Below are 15,935 nucleotides of genomic sequence, written 5' to 3'. Positions count from 1 at the left end.
CACTGCCTGTGGGATGAGGGGCATGGCTCTGCCACTGGGGAGCTGTGTGCCCTGGGCAGGCCATGTGCCCTGGGCAGACTGTCCACCTGCTCCTGGCCTTGGAAGCCTGTTGGTTTGAGACCCTTGGCCCTGGCAGATGGGCAGTCAGCAGTGGCTCCCGCCCTCATCAACAGACAAGAAGTGGTTAGTGGTCATGCTCACGATCATTTTTGTGTTTCCACAGATATGGGACTTGGCCGACCCAGAAGGTAAAGGGTTCTTGGACAAACAGGTACATACACAGCCACAGAGTAAATGGGGCAGCTCGTCCTGAGCCCCACTGGCTGTCTGACCCCATGATCTCCCCGCCGTCTCCACTGCCCCAGTGTCACTAGACCAGGATTCCAAACCAGTTCAGAATGGTTCAGTAATTGTCTTTGTGAACAAGGGCCACATATGCATTGCATAGCAACCAAATCTGTTGCCCATGGTATTTTGACCCTAGTTGGAAACAAACAGTGGTGCCCCACTCAAAGATGGTGGCCGTCTATGCTGCTTTGAGTATATGCTCCTCTCCACAGTCCTCCCAATAATGTTGCTCTTCAAAAGTCCTGCCACAGTCCTTCCTCCTGAAAGTTTCAGGAGCACGATATGGGAGATGAGATTATTGGCAGGACTGTGGAGAGCAACACACATCCAAAGGGGCACAGTTGGCCGCCATCTTTGAGCAGGACACAGCTGTTTGCTTCGGTCAAAATATGACGAGCAAAAGGTATGGTTGCTATGCAGTGCATACACGGCCCTTGTTGACGGCAGCAGTTATTGAACCATTTTGAACTGGTTTGAAGCCCCGCACTAAATACAGATGCAGGGAGCACACTGTTAGTACTAGTACGGGGTGCTTCAGTGTCCAAATAAGGGCCTTTTAACACTCAGAGCCGTTCTTCTTGGCTCGTGTGTCTCTTAATATTTTGTTGTACTTAGTTGCAAGTGATTACAAGTTTTTTATAGCTTTTTATTTTGGAGGTTATCCTTGATTCTCATAAAACCAAAAAAGCCATTGTTGTCAAGTCAGTTCCAACTCACCGTGACCCTATAGGACAGAGTAGAACTGATCCATAGGGTTTCCAGTGAGAGGCTGGTGGATTTGAACTGCCAACCTTTAGGTTAGCAGCCGAGCTCTTAACCACTGCACCACCAGGGCTCCCTTGATTCTTATAAAAAAACCAAAAAATAGAAGTTGCAAAAACAGTGCATTCCTGTGTGCCCCACCAGCTCCCCCTAGTGGTAGCATCTTACATAGCTGTGGTGCAGTTACCAAAACCAGCAGCGGTGGATGGTGGTGCCATGCAGAGGTCAAGACCATATCCAGACTCTACCAGGTTTTATGTGTAAACACCTGCCTCCCCGCCACCCCCCGCGTGTATATTTCTGTGTAGTATTACCACTTGTTCAGATTCATGTCACCATCACTACAGTCAGGACACGGAACTGTACATCACCCTCTGGAAACTCACTCGTGCTACCCCTGGCAACCACCTCTCTGATCCCCACCACGATCACTTTGTCACTGTGAGAATGTTCTATATGTGGAATTCTCCAGTATTTGCAGGTGACTTTATTTTTTCAATTTATTTGATGATGTCTTTATTGTATTAGCAATAGTGATAAAGGAGTCCCTGGGTGGCGCAGGTGGTTAAGCATTCAATTACTAACCAAAAGGTTGGAGGTTCAGACCTAACCCAGAGGCAGCTCAGAGACAGGCCTGGCGATCTGCTGCCAAAAGGTCACAGCCTTGAAAAGCCTATGGATCAATTCTCTGCACCCGTGGGTCGCCATGAGTCGGAATCCACTCAACAGCAATTAACAATAGTGGTAACGTAGTATTGATTAGAAAATATAAATTTAGTATAATTTTGGAAGGTGGAGAAAAATTAAAAAGAAGCCCCTATATAATCATTCATAATCCCACTACCAGAAGGCCAGTAATGTTAACATTTTTTTTGTAATTCTTTTACAAGTGATTTTAAATGGTTCTGGATTTAATATGGAGCCCTGGTGGTGCAGTGGTTTAGAGCTTGGCTGTTACCAAAAGGTTGGCACTTTGAATCCACCAGCCACTCCTTGGACATCCTATGGGACAGTTCTACTCTGTCCTGTAGAGTCACTATGAGTTGGAATCAACTTGATGACAAGAAGTTTGGTTTTTTTGGTTTTGCATTTAACCCAGTCCAGCTTTTGCCAAAATTGTAATCCACAGGACATGGCTTCTGGGGGCACGGCCTGCGACCAGATGTGCCAGGAAAGCCCCACCAGCTCTTCCTCCCTTCCTCAAGGTCCTCAGGATCCTCATAGGACAATTCTCTGCCTGGTGCAGTTCCCCCAAGCTCCCTGGGCCCCTGGGTGCAGGTCCCTTTGTTTCCCTCGACTTAGGCATGCAGCAGGCATCCGCCTGGGAAATGCTGACCTGGCGCTCATCCATTTGAAGACGTTTTTAAGACTAGAATTGCATTTATAGCTTTAAAACGGTCTGAATTCTTAGGCTGGTTAATTGTCTTCATTTGAAAAAAATTAGATGATGCCACATGTGCTCGCTAAGCCTGTGGCGTGGCCAGCTCTGGGTGAGAGGAGGCTGGGCGGGTGGGGAGTAGAAGCACCTGACTGTCTGGCTCTGACCCTGTGTCCCCACATGGAGGGTACAGTCCACATTGATCCACAGCGAACACAAACCCTGAGAGGGTGCTCTCCTCGGGGGCAGGTGGGGATCTCAGCGAATATTTCATATAAATTCCAGAACAGCTGTGTCAGTTTCAAACCACTTTTAAAAACAACACATCTCCACTCCATAATTCGTGGTCTGACCCATGTTAACTCCACTACTTCTGCAGTCTGTCATTTCCTAAATGTTACAAAAAAAGCAAACCCATTGCTGTTGAGTCAATTCCAACTCATAGCGACCCTAAAGGACATGGCAGAACTGCCCCATAGTGTTTCCAAGAATTGCCTTGTAGATTTGAACTGCAGACCTTTTGGCTAGCAGCCGTAGCTCTTAACCACTATGCCCCCAGGGTTGCTAAATGTTAGGAGACCCTTATTGTTGAAAATACATTTAGTGAAATTTTGCAGTGCTCAAGATGACCTAGGGTAAGTCAGTTCTAGCACATTCCTTTAAGTGGCATTCCCAGGGCAAGCCCCGTCAAGTCCGAACCTGTAGTAACGTTTGCACATACCGTCTTGGAAGTGGGAGCGAGGTCCCCCATCCCCAAATGCCGTCTGGCACAGACCACCCTCCAGGGCTGTTGCCATTTGCACAGTGTTTATCCTTCATCCCTCTGTTTGGTCTGCAGGGTTTCTACGTGGCACTAAGGCTGGTGGCCTGCGCACAGAGTGGCCACGACATCGCCTTGAGCAACCTGAACCTGAGCATGCCGCCACCCAAGTTTGTAAGTGCCCCAGTCCTTCCTCTTCGCATCCTTCTAGCACCACGTGTCTGCCTGTCTGTCTGCTCCCCTTGTCTGCTTCCCCCATTTAGAAAGCAGTTTGAAACTTTTATTCTTTCAGTAAATGCATGTTCCTGTGATTTAGTTCTACACCAGCAACACGCCTGTCCCTTTTCTTTTTAGCACGATACCAGCAGCCCGCTGACGGCTGCCGCGCCCCCTGCTGAGGCCCACTGGGCCGTGAGGGTAAGTAGATGATGGGACAGCCCCCACCGTTCTTATCACAGGATTGTGCAGACTGTGGGTGGTGTCACTCAGAAACGTTCTGTAGGATGGTTGTGTCACCCGTTCTGCGTGAGTGTGAGTGGCTGCCGGATTCTGACAAAGTGCCTTTCAAACCGAAACTCTTTGAAAAGCCATGGCCCTTTACTGTGATAGCATGTCCCCTGCTAGGGCAGTGAGCTGCATTTCAGGAGTTGGATTCTTAAGAACCTGTAGTTTAAGTCTCATGTTTTTAGGTCATTTTCTGTGGTTTTCCTGTTCATCGGGATTGTTGTTGTTGATACCTGCATTGAGTCAGCCCCTGACTCATGGCGACCCCATGCACAACAGAACAAAATGTCAACTCCTGCACCATCCCTGTGATCGCTTGTGGATCCGACTGTTGTGATCCATAGGGTTTCGATTGGCTGATTTTTGGAAGTAGATTGCCAGGCCTTTCTTCATAGTCTATCTTAGTTTGGAAGCTTCGCTGAAACCTTCATAGTAACACCCAGGCCTCCACAGACAGACAGGTAGTAGCTGAGTATTAGGCACACTGGCCAGAAATCGAACCTGGGTCTTCCACTTTGAAGGCAAGAATCCTGCCCCTGAACCACCATTGCCTTCTGTTAATCAGAACAGGAGAGAAAAATGTGAGAACTCCCAGGTGTGAAGATTCCACAATATCTCATCTTCTTTCTTATTTCCAGCCAATTTACACGTTATTATTCTTTCTTTTCTGATGTGCTCATTGCTCTTTGAAAAGCCTAAGGCAGAGGACGTGGTTGGACAGATGTGCCACTGTTCCTAGAATGAGAAGAATAAGTGGTGTCTCCCAGTCAGTGCATAACTGCCCCAGTGGAAACAGGTAGGGGGCATGGAAACGTGTCCCCAGATAATGTGAGACTCATCTTAAGATGAAGTAGAAAGAGATTTTCACATTGTCTCCTTTTTATTTGGCTTAAGTGTTAATAATGATCTTGCTGTGAAATAGCAGTGGCAGTCGTGGTTTGGTGGTAGAGTTCTCACCTTCCATGCCAGGAGACCTGGGTTTGATTCCAGTTAATGCACCTCACACACAGCTACCACCTGTCTGTTAGTGGAGGCTTGTGTGTTGCTATGATGCTAAAGAGTTTTCAGCAGAATTTCCTGGACTAAGACGGACTAGGAAGAAAGACCTGGCAATCTACTTCCGAAAATCAGCCCATGAAAACCCTATGAATCACAACGGTTTGTTCGCGTAGGACTGGGCAGCATTCATTCCACTGTGCACGGGGGGTTGACTCGACAGCAACTAAAGCATCTAAAAGGACGTGGTGGCAGAGGAGCTTGTGAGGGATCGCAGGAGGAGCTGGGGAGTGCAGGGTAAGCGTGTAATTGGGGTAGACAGTTTTAAAGAGCGGTTTTACATACCATTCATGGATACAGAATGAAAAAAAAACCAAGTGCTGTTTTCACCCATGTATATTCCTGGGCTTCTGGAAGCCCTGAGTCAGCAAGACTCACAACTTAGGGCAAGGAACCCTAGAGCCTCAGGAGAGATGCAGCATTTTGACACTTCTGGCTTTCAGTCACTGCTCAGGGCCTCTGTTCGTCGTCAGTCTGTGGCCCCGAGGGTGTTGTTCTCCATGCCCTCACAGGCCAGTGTGCAGTCTCAGTGCGCTGAGTCCAGGGGCGGATTACCCAATAGGCAAGGTAAACTTAGTGCTTACTTTGCTTACCAGATCATCTATAGTGAACAATTTCACGTTTTTTTCACTACATCAAAGATTCTGCTTTAAGAATGGCTGGCATCTATCTCTCTTCCAGCCCCACAGCACCTTCCTACAAAATCAAAGCCTCTTTTCAAATTTACAATCCCTGACAGAGTGGATGACCAGTTTCACTACAGATTAGTAAGTAAGCACAAGTAAGTCTGTGCTTACCTTGCTTACTGGGTGACCTGTCCCTCCGTGGAAAGGCGTGCTTTCTCTCAGTCCACTGGCTGAGAGCGTTGTTTCCACAGGAGGGCATGCTCTGCCCCGTGGTGAGCGAACATGGGGCCAGGGCTGGTCCTTTTCGATATCTCCTTGGTGTTCTGTTGCCTTCTTGATTTCAGGATGGCAGTAGCTGCTTACCCTGTGTTTAAGTGCTGCTGGGCCTTCCCTCCGTTCATGCAGAACTTGTATTACTGGTTTTTGTATTGTTGGGTCCCTGGGTGGCACAAACGATTTGGACGCAACTACTGACCTAAAGTTTGGCCATTTGAACCCACACCCAGCAGCACTAACAGAAGAAAGGCAGGTGAACTGCTTTCGTTAAGATTACTGCCAAGAAAACCCTATGGAGTGCAGTTCTATTCTGTAACACATGGGGTCTCTATGAGTCAGAATCTACACAATGGCAACAGGTTTGGTTTTTGGTTTTTTGGTATTGTTAGGTCCAGAGGACTCCATGGGTTTTAAAGCTGATCTTTTTTATTTTTTATTGTGCTTTAAATAAAAGTTCAGAAGTTTACAAATCAATTCAGTCTCTCATACAAAAATTTATATACATCTTGCTGTGTACTCCTAGTTGCTCTTCCCCTAATGAGATAGCGCACTCCTTCTCTCCACCCTGTATTCCCCGTGTCCATTCAGCCAGCTTCTATCCACCTCTGCCTTCTCATCTCACCACCAGACAGGAGCTGCCCACGTAAGTCTCATGTGTCTGCTTGAGCCAAGAAGCTCACTCCTCACCAGTATCATTTTCTATCCCATAGTCCAGTCCAATCTCTGTCTGAAAAGTTGGCTTTGTTAATGGTTCCTGTCTTAGGATAACAGAAGGTCTGGGGACCATGACCTCTGGGGTCCTTCTGGTCTCAGCCAGACTATTAAGTCTGGTCTTTTTACGAGAATTTGAGGTCTGTATCCCACTGCTTTTCTCCTCCATCGGAGATTCTCTCTCGTGTTCTCTGTCAGGGCAGTCATCTGTAGTAGCCGGGCACCATCTAGCTCTTCTGGTCTCAGGCTGATGTAGCCTCTGATTTATGTGGCCCTTTTTGTCTCTTGAGCTCATAATTACCTTGTGTCTTTGGTGTCCTTCATTCTCCTTTGCTCCGGGTGGGTTGAGACCAATTGATGCATCTTAGATGGCCACTTGCTAGTGTTTAAGACCCCAGATGCCGCTCTCCAAAGTGGGACGTAGAATGTTTTCTTAATAGATTTTTAAAGCTGACCTTGACAGTTAATTGCTAAACTAGTTGGCTTATATTATATATAGTTCTGCACATCTTTGCTTCAATTTTTCATATTCATGTTGAGATTTAGCTCTTTGTCCTAAAGAGCTGTCATCCGTTCAAACCTTTACCTGTCTTACCCTAGTTTGCTACCTCCTGGGAGGTGGATAAGAGTAGTCTTTGCCTCCACTGCAGAGACACTGCTGGCCCCTGCTCCACTGGGCAGTAGTTGAGGTGAAGAGCAAGGCTCCAGGACCAGCCTCCCCCATTAACTTTGACCTCTGGGTCCTCACTGGGGAGTTGTTTTGATCACAGCATAAGTTCACTTTTTTTTTAATAGACTTTATTTTTAGAGCAGTTTTAGGTTTAGGGAAAATTTGCACAGAAAGTAAAGAGCTCCCATATAGCCCCTCTTCCTTTACACACAGTTTCTCCTGTTATTAATAACCAAACACCAGTTGCTGTCGAGTCCGACTCCTGGCGACCACAAGCGTGTCTAAGTAGAACTGTGCTCCATAGGGTTTTTCCTTCTAAGGCATCTCTGGCTGAACTTGAATTCCATCCTTTCCACTAGTGTTGAGCATGTTAATTGATATTGCACCACCCAGTTGTTTTTACTGTGTTCCATCGAGTCAATTCCAACTCATAGCAACCGTGTAAGTCAGAGTAGACCTGCCCCATAGGGTTTCTTAGGGTGTTATCTTTATGGAAGCAGATCACCAGTTCTTTTCTCCCAAGGAGCAGAAGGTGTTTTTAAACCGCCAGTCTTTTTTTTTTTTTTTTAATTTTTATTGTGCTTTAAGTGAAAGTTTACAAACCAAGTTAGTATCTCATACAAAAACTTATATGCACCTTGCTATCTACTGCTAGTTGCTCTCCCTTCAATGAGACAGCATACTCCTTCCCTCCACTCTCTATTTTCATGTCCATTCGGCCAGCTTCTGACCCCCTTTGCCCTGTCATCTCTTCTCCGGACAGGAACTGCCCACGTAGTCCCATGTGTCTACTTCATCCAAGAAGCCCACTGTTGACCAGTATCACCTGTCTGAAGAGTTGGCTTTGGGAATGGTTCCTGTCTTGGGCTAACAGAAGGTCTGGGGACCATGACCTCCAGGGTCCTTCTAGTCTCAGTTGGACCATTAAGTCTGGTCTTTTTATGAGAATTTGAGGTCTGCATCCCACTGCTCTCCTGCTCCTTCAGGTGTTCTCTGTTGTGTTCCCTATCAGGGCAGTCATCGGTTGTAGCCGGACACCATCTAGTTCTTCTGGTCTCAGGATGATGTAGTCTCTGATTTATGTGGGCCTTTTTGTCACTTGGGCTCATAATTACCTCGTGTCTTTGGTGTTCTTCATTTTCCTTTGCTCCAGGTGGGTTGAGACCAATTGGTGCATCTTAGATGGCCGCTTGCTAGTGTTTAAGACCCCAGACACCACTCCCCAAAGTGGGATGCAGAATGTTTTCTTAATAGATTTTATTATGCCACTTGACTTAGATGTCCCCTGAAGCCATGGTCCCCAAACCCCCGCCTCGGCTATGCTGGCCTTCGAAGCATTCAGTTTATTCAGGAAACTTCCTTTGGTTTAGTCCAGTTGTGCTGACCTTTCCTGTATTGTGTGTTGTCTTTCCCTTCACCTAAAATAGTTCTTGTCTACCATCTAATTAGTGAAAACCCCTCTCCCTCCCTCCCTCCCTACTCTCATAACCATCAAAGGATATTTTCTTCTCTGTTTAAACTATTTTTCGAGTTCTTATAATAGTGGTCTTATACAATGTTTGTCCTTTTACAACTGATTTCACTCAGCATAATGCCTTCCAGATTCCTCCATGTTATGAAATGTTTCACAGATTCATCATTGTTCTTTATTGATGCATAGTATTCCATTGTGTGAATATACCATAATTTATCCATTCATCCATTGATGGGTGCCTTGGTTGCTTCCATCTTTTTGCTGTTGTAAACAGTGCTGTAATGAACATGGGTGTGCATGTATCTGTTCCTGTAAAGGCTCTTATTTCTCTAGGATATATTCCAAGAAGTGGGATTGCTGGATCGCATGGTAGTTCTATTTCTAACTTTTTAAGGAAGCGCCAAATCAATTTCCAAAGTGGTTGTACCATTTTACATTCCCACCAGCAATGTTTAAGTGTTCCAATTTCTCCACAGCCTCTCCAACATTTATTATTTTGTGTTTTTTGGATTAATGCCAGCCTTGTTGGAGTGAGATGGAATCTCATCGTAGTTTTGATTTGCATTTCTCTAATGGCTAATGGGAAACCCTGGTGGCATAGTAGTTAAGTGCTACGGCTGCTAATCAAAGGGTTGGCAGTTCAGATCTGCCAGGCGCTCCTTGGAAACTCTGTGGGGCAGTTCTACTCTGTCCTATAGGGTCGCTGTGAGTCGGAATCTACTCGACAGCATTGGGTTTTTTTTTTTTTTTTTTAATGGCTAATGATCGTGAGCATTTCCTCATGTATCTGTTAGCTACTTGAATGTCTTCTTTAGTGAAGTGCCTGTTCATATCCTCTGCCCATTTTTTAATTGGGTTATTTGTCTTTTTGTAGTTGAGTTTTTGCAGTATCATGTAGATTTTAGAGATCAGATGCTGATCAGAAATGTCATAGCTAAAAAGTTTTTCCCAGTCTGTAGGTAATCTTTTTACTCTTTTGGTGAAGTCTTTGGATGAGCATAGGTGTTTGATTTGTAGGAGCTCCCAGTTACCTGGTTTCTCTTCTGCATTGTTAGTAATGTTTTGTATACTGTTTATGCCATGTATTAGGGCTCCTAGCATTGTCCTTATTTTTTCTTCCATGATCTTTATCGTTTTAGATTTTATATTTAGGTCTTTGATCCGTTTGAGTTAGTTTTTGTGCATGGTGTGACGTATGGGTCTTGTTTCATTTTTTTGCAGCTGAATATCCGGTTATGCAAGTACCGTTTGTTAAAGAGACTGCCTTTTCCCCATTTAACTGACTTTGGGCCTTTGTGAAATACCAGCTGCTCATATGTGGATGGATTTATGTCTGGATTTTCAATTCGGTTCCATTGGTCTATGTATCTATTGTTGTACCAGTACCAGGGTGTTTTGGCTACTGTGATGGTATAATGGGGTCTAAAATCAGGTAGAGTGAGGCCTCCCACTTTGTTCTTCTTTTTCAGTAATGCTTTACTTATCCTGAACCACCAGTCATTAAGTTAGCAGCCGAGCACGTAGCCATTGTGCCACAAGGACTGCTTGAACCACTCAGGGACTCCCCGTATTACTAACACCTTGCATTAGTGTGGTACGTTTGTTATAATTGATGAACCAGTCTTGACAGATTATTATTATTGACTAAAGTCCATAGTTTATCTTAGGGTTCACTCGTCGTGTTGTATGGGTCTATGGGTTTTGACGAATGTATAACGCCATGTGTCCACTGGTCCCTGGGTGGCATAAGTGCTTAAGCACTGGGCTGCTAACCTAAAAGTTGGCAGTTTGGACCCACCCAGAGGCACTGTGGAGGAAAAGCCTGGTGATCTGCTCCCATAAAAATTAAAGCCAAGAAAACCCTATGGAGTGATTCTATTCTGCCACGTGGGGTCATCATGAGTTGGAGTTGACTTGATGGCAGTGAGTTTGGTTTTGGTCTTATGTGTCCACCATTACAGTACCATACAGGATAGTTTCCCTGCCCTAAAAATGCGCTGGTACTCCCCATTCATCCCTCCTCCCTCATGCCCCTGACAACCACTGGTCTTTTCACCGTCTCTGTAGTTTTATCTTTTCCAGAACATCCCAAAGTGGGAACCACACAGTGTGTAAGTTCACCTCTGCAGCTCAGTGTCCAAGCCTGCTGTGGTGGTCCTGTGCCTTCAGGGAGGGAAGCGGGTGCCCCAGGGCCATGTCACACAGCCTCGTGGCAGCTCACTGTGACACCCACACAGGCAGTTTACTCACCGGCTGCTTCTTCCCAACCAGGTAGAAGAAAAAGCAAAGTTTGACGGCATCTTTGAAAGCCTTTTGCCTATAAATGGTCTGCTGTCCGGGGATAAGGTCAAGCCCGTCCTCATGAACTCCAAGCTGCCACTGGACGTCCTGGGCCGAGTGAGTGTTTGGGTCTGGCCCTGTCACACTCTGCCCCACTGCTGTTCTCTGACCCCGGAGCACTTGCAGGCTGGCGGCTGGGCTGCCCTGGGTGCCGTCAGCAGGGGGCACAGGTTGGCCATGGGACCTAGATGGTCCCCCAGAAAACCAAAGGGACAGGCCTAGCGGTCAGCTGGGAGGCACTGGTCCCTGCGGGGTGGCAGAGCTGGAGAGGAGGAGTACCTAGCAGAGCAGCATCTGTGGGCTGTAGTTGCTGGTGATTGGTTGGGCTGTAGAGTGTCCCCAACAGACACGCCCAACATTATCTGCAGCAGGCAGATGTGTGTCTCAAGATGGCTGTACGCAGATTAGGGAGCCAGCACGTAACCACTGACACAGGCCAGTAGCCACCCACCTTGCCTCAGGGTGCCGACTGTGCCCGCCGCCTTTGGCAGCCCCTGCCTTGTTGGGGACATGGCTGCCTCGTTCGCTGTCATGGGAGAGGCCTGCTACAGGCATGCCTGCAGCCCTGCCCACTGTACCTGAGAGAGCAGGCAGATTTTGTGTGTTTGTGTTGAGCCTCTGTTCAGAGCAACAGTTGTGCCAAAATCAAACCCATCTCTCCTATTTAAGACCTATTTGTAAGACAGTAGGCATCCTGGTGGTGCAGTGGTTGAGAGGTATGGCTGCTACCCAAAATATGGGCAGTTCAAGTCTGCCAGCCATTCCCTGGAAGCTCTATGGGGCAGTTCCGTTCTGTCCTGTAGGGTCGCTGTGAGTCAGATTTGACCCCACAGCAATGGGTTTGGTTTGGTTTTTTGGGTAAGACAGCGAGGTCCCCAGGTAGCACAAGTGGTTTGTGATTGGCTCCTAACCTAAAGTTTGGTGGTTTGGACCTATCCTGTGGCACCATGGCAGAAAAAGCCCTGGCTTTTGTAAAGATGACAGCCAAGAAAATCATGTGGGACACAGTTCTACTCTATAACACGTGGGCTCGCCATGAGTTGGGATCCACTTGATGGCAACGGGTTTGGTTTTTTGTAAGAACGCAAAGACAAAATCAGGGAGGTATAAAGGGCAGCCTGGGACGTGGTCACCATCACGATCATTTATTGGAGAAAAGGAGCATCATACCACGAATGGGCCTGGGGTGACAGGGCATCGTCAGACGAGGGTCTCTGGGGACACCCACAGCTGCGTTTTCAGATACGAGTGGTGGCCATTCCCACCCCCGGTGGACTCTGCGGACCCTGGGGACAGTGGCTTTTCCTCCTGTAAGCCCACTGGTCTCTCCCTTGCAGGTCTGGGACCTCAGTGACATCGACAAGGATGGGCACCTGGACAGAGACGAGTTCGCTGTGGTAGGCTCCTGGTGGGACCCGCACTACTGAGGGCACGTGCATTCACAGGACGTGTGCAGTCACGGGGGCGGGGGCACTTCTGGATGTTGGCCTCTTATTTCTCTAATTTTCAAACTATTTGTTTTGACATAATTTTGAAGAGAAGAGAAGTTGCAGTAGTGCAAAGAATTCTTTTCAATACCATTCACTCACATTCCCCAGTGTTGTTCTTTTACTGTTTGCTTTATCCTTTCCTTCCCCTATCCCTCCCTCCTTTCCTCCCCGCCCCCCCCATATGTCTTTGTGGATGTCTGTGTACACATGTGTGTGCGTGCAAGTTTTCCCTTCAAGCCATTTAGAGTAAGTTGTAGATGCGACACGATGCCACTTTCTCCAGCAATACTTCAGAGTGTATCTCCTAAAACAAAGGAGTCTCTGACGTGAGAGAATTGCACAGTTATATACAGTTGTACAGAACACAAGGTCAAGAATTAACTATACCACTCAAAATAGGAAATTAGAATAGACACATACTAATATCCAGCCAAGGATACTGTTCAGATTTAGCCAACTGTCCCAAAAATTTCATGGTGGTGAAAGAAAACCAGCCTCGTGTGTGACCTTCCATCACCTGCCCCTCAGTACCCTTTAACCCTGAGCTACCGCTTTGTGTGTTCAGATCTTGTGGTCTTGACACGTTGAAGCATGCTGTAGCTGTTCTGTGGCATGACCGTGGTGTGGATGTGCGTCCAGGGTGGTGCTTCTGTGGGGAAAGAGTAGGAGTAGGGTGGGTGGAAGGGAGACACTGCATCCGCCACTCCCCTGACCGTGCCTCGTCAACCCTAGGCCATGCATCTGGTGTACCGCGCCCTGGAGAAGGAGCCAGTGCCTGCCGTCCTGCCCCCGTCCCTCGTGCCACCTGCCAAGAGAAAGAAGACGGTGTTCCCAGGAGCTGTGCCCGTGCTGCCTGCCAGCCCCCCACCGCGGGACAGCCTGCGCTCCACGCCTTCCCACGGCAGCGTCAGCAGCCTCAACAGCACCGGCAGCCTGTCCCCCAAGCACGGCGTCAAGCAGGCCCAGGTACAGCCCCTGCCCAGCAGCTCCCCAGGGCGGCAGTCCCTGAGTGTGGCATGGCATGACTGGGGACCTAAAACGGGACGTCGATGATGGAGTTTGTGAAAATATTTATCATCGGGATTCATGTCTTGCTCACTCATGTACGTATAGCTGCTTCTCATTATACAGGGTAGTTGTGTTTTGTAAGGAGTCCCTGGGTGGTAAAGATGGTGGACATTTTTGGTAGCTAACTAAAAGGTTGGAGGTTCGAGTCCATCCAGAGGGTGTTGGAATAAACGCCTCGTGATCTGCTTCTGAAACATCGGCCGTTGGAAACCCTATGGAGCACAGTTCTACTCTGACACACTTGGGGTTGCCCGGAGTTGGACCCCGCGGCAGCTGGTCAAGTGTGCGGGAAAGTGAGATCCTCTGGGATCGTGTTTTGGTTTCTGCTTTATCTGTGGCTTTAAAGGCAAAGCAACAGTGCTCGGTTGTGACAAGAGAGGCCAGCTGGCAGCTAGCACCATCCTGTGGCGATGAAGGATGAGCTGCACACGGACAGACAGTTGTTTCTTGAGAGCAAATAACCTGTTTGTAAAGCGGAGTGGATTGTCAACTCGGCAGATGCTCCTTGAGGGCCCTGTGGGACGGGAGGTGGTCGGAGAGGATCAGGGCAGCTTGGCCACGGGACTGGGTGGGGGATGTGGCTGGCTCCTGTTGCTGCCCTGGCTGGGTCCAGGGGTGAGGCTGGCAGGGTTCACATCCAGTCCCAAGCCCAGTGTTCAGATGGCCCAGGTGGCGTGTCCACCAGCCACCCATTGCGTTTGGCACTACCAGGGGGCCAGGGACACAGTGACAGGGCAGGGGCCACAGGGGAGGAGCCAGTGGGGGGTGTGTTCCTATAGATCAGTGAGGTGATGTCTGGGCTGACACCTAGGTGATGAGCAAGGAGATGGGAGGGCAGCCATTCTGGGGCTCTGGGGCAGGAGGGCTTGGTGCATTGTAGGAGCAGGAGGGGGGCCAGGGCGTCCCAGGGGGCGGAGGCAGGGCTGGTGAGTACCTATAGGAGCTGTCGATTTTCACACCAACAGCACCTCGCCCAGGTTTACATTAAGTATCCCAGGTGAGCTCAGTGTAGCTGAGGAAGCAAGCGGCGCCAACCCCTGAAGGTTAACAGACCAGTGCTCCTCATCCCTCCCTGGTGACCTCTAGCCGCACCCCCCCCCCCCCCCCGTCCCAGGGGCACTACTTTGGATCACTTTGACTAGACTGATTTTGTTGGTGGCTAGGGGTGGGGTGGGAAGTATATCTCCTTACGCACAGAAGGGTTGGCTGCTGGAGTCATGGGCATGAGAACTGGAGTTTCTGGGGCTGCAGTTGCCACACCCCCTACCCTTAGACCATCACTGCTCTGCCTGGGCCCCTGTGGGCCTGGCGTGTGGTGGTGGCCGCTCCCACCCTGGGTGTGTCTCTACTTCCTGGGTGCTGGCACTTGAAAACCCACCCCTCTTGGGAGAGCCTCTCACCAGTCTGTTTGTATGTTGACATAGGCCAGAGCAGGTGGCCTGTCTGGTCACCCAGAATGTGGTCTCATGGGACTGTGGGCATGAGGCCGGGTCCGCCTCAGCTCACTGCTCTGCCCTGGCGACCGTCCGCATGGCCTAGCCTCTGAGGCCATATCTACCCTGGCCTCATGCACATAGCAGGTCCAGGTGGCTCAGAAAACCCACCTCGTAGGACGTGACAGGTAGAGGCAGGCATTGCTTGCTCTCTGACCTCTCACTGTTGAAATTACATCAGTAGATTGGGAGACATTTTTGCATAAATTCCCTGCTCTCCTAAGTCATCCGACTCACTGTGCGCCAGGGCCGAGGTGGGCTGGGTGATGTGGTGCCCCCTAGATACACATCCTGGGTTCCCAGCATCCCAGTACGTTCTCCTGGACGGTGAGAGAGACTACTTCATGAGAACCTGACCTGAGGACAGACATCATGGAGTGTGGCGTGAGGGGAGAGCGGGGTCCAAGGGGATGCATGCAGGTGGGTCAGTGGAAGGGCCTGTCCTGGGCTAGGGTCCCACCTGCTGCCATGCTTGAGTTGGTCAGCAGACAGGGCACCAGCAGGCGCACGGGAGCCTTTGTCACAGTGCTAGTGAAGATTGAGTGTGGAGGGCACATGTGCCTTGAGGGCCCAGCCACATGTGGCTGAGTTCGCCCTGCGCCTAGGCTCTCAGCTCTGTGCTCTGGAGCAGACCCGTCACTCGAGGTGGCCCCTTGCTGGTGTGGATCCCTTGCTGCTGGAGACCCCTCCCGAGTGGTTGTCAAGCATTTTAGAGGCTCAGGACTCTTCCACCCTGGTACTGGGGGCCCTGCCCTTCTGTCCTGCAGGTGCCGTTCTGTCTCACTTTGCTTCTCAGTGACATGTGAGCTGACACCTTCCAGGTGGGCTCACTCTCAAAGGAGCAGACTCAGGGACACAGAGGCATGGCAGACAGCACCCTGGGGGCTGAGGAAGAAGCCATAGGCGGCGTGCACACCGACCAGGCCTGGTGTCAGTGAACCAAGCTCCCAGGAGGCAGCTAGGGTCTCCTTGAGTACCT

At 49.1% G+C, this 15,935-nt stretch overlaps 1 protein-coding gene across 12 annotated transcripts in view; it reads left to right on the top strand.

Moving 5' to 3' along the window:
* The window catches only part of EPS15L1 (epidermal growth factor receptor pathway substrate 15 like 1), a 108,695-nt gene that overhangs the window by 27,564 nt on the left and 65,196 nt on the right, over positions 1-15,935 (top strand). For 11 of the 12 annotated variants that reach the window (XR_010321253.1, XM_064280906.1, XM_064280907.1 and 8 more), the window contains exons 4-9: positions 224-271; positions 3,327-3,422; positions 3,603-3,665; positions 10,837-10,962; positions 12,243-12,302; positions 13,128-13,361. Coding sequence is in view for 11 of the 12 variants with exons in the window: in XM_064280906.1 (XP_064136976.1) it covers positions 224-271; positions 3,327-3,422; positions 3,603-3,665; positions 10,837-10,962; positions 12,243-12,302; positions 13,128-13,361 (627 nt within the window). In the remaining variant the exon portion in view is untranslated. Of the gene's footprint in view, positions 1-223; positions 272-3,326; positions 3,423-3,602; positions 3,666-10,836; positions 10,963-12,242; positions 12,303-13,127; positions 13,362-15,935 lie in introns of those variants that run through there. The other variant, XM_064280912.1, reaches the window with a different exon arrangement.

Source organism: Loxodonta africana, chromosome 3 (genome assembly GCF_030014295.1).
Source record: "Loxodonta africana isolate mLoxAfr1 chromosome 3, mLoxAfr1.hap2, whole genome shotgun sequence".
Classification (NCBI taxonomy): Eukaryota; Metazoa; Chordata; class Mammalia; order Proboscidea; family Elephantidae; genus Loxodonta; species Loxodonta africana.
The sequence above is the reverse complement of the archived record's forward strand: the minus strand, read 5'-3'. Positions and strand labels throughout refer to the sequence as shown.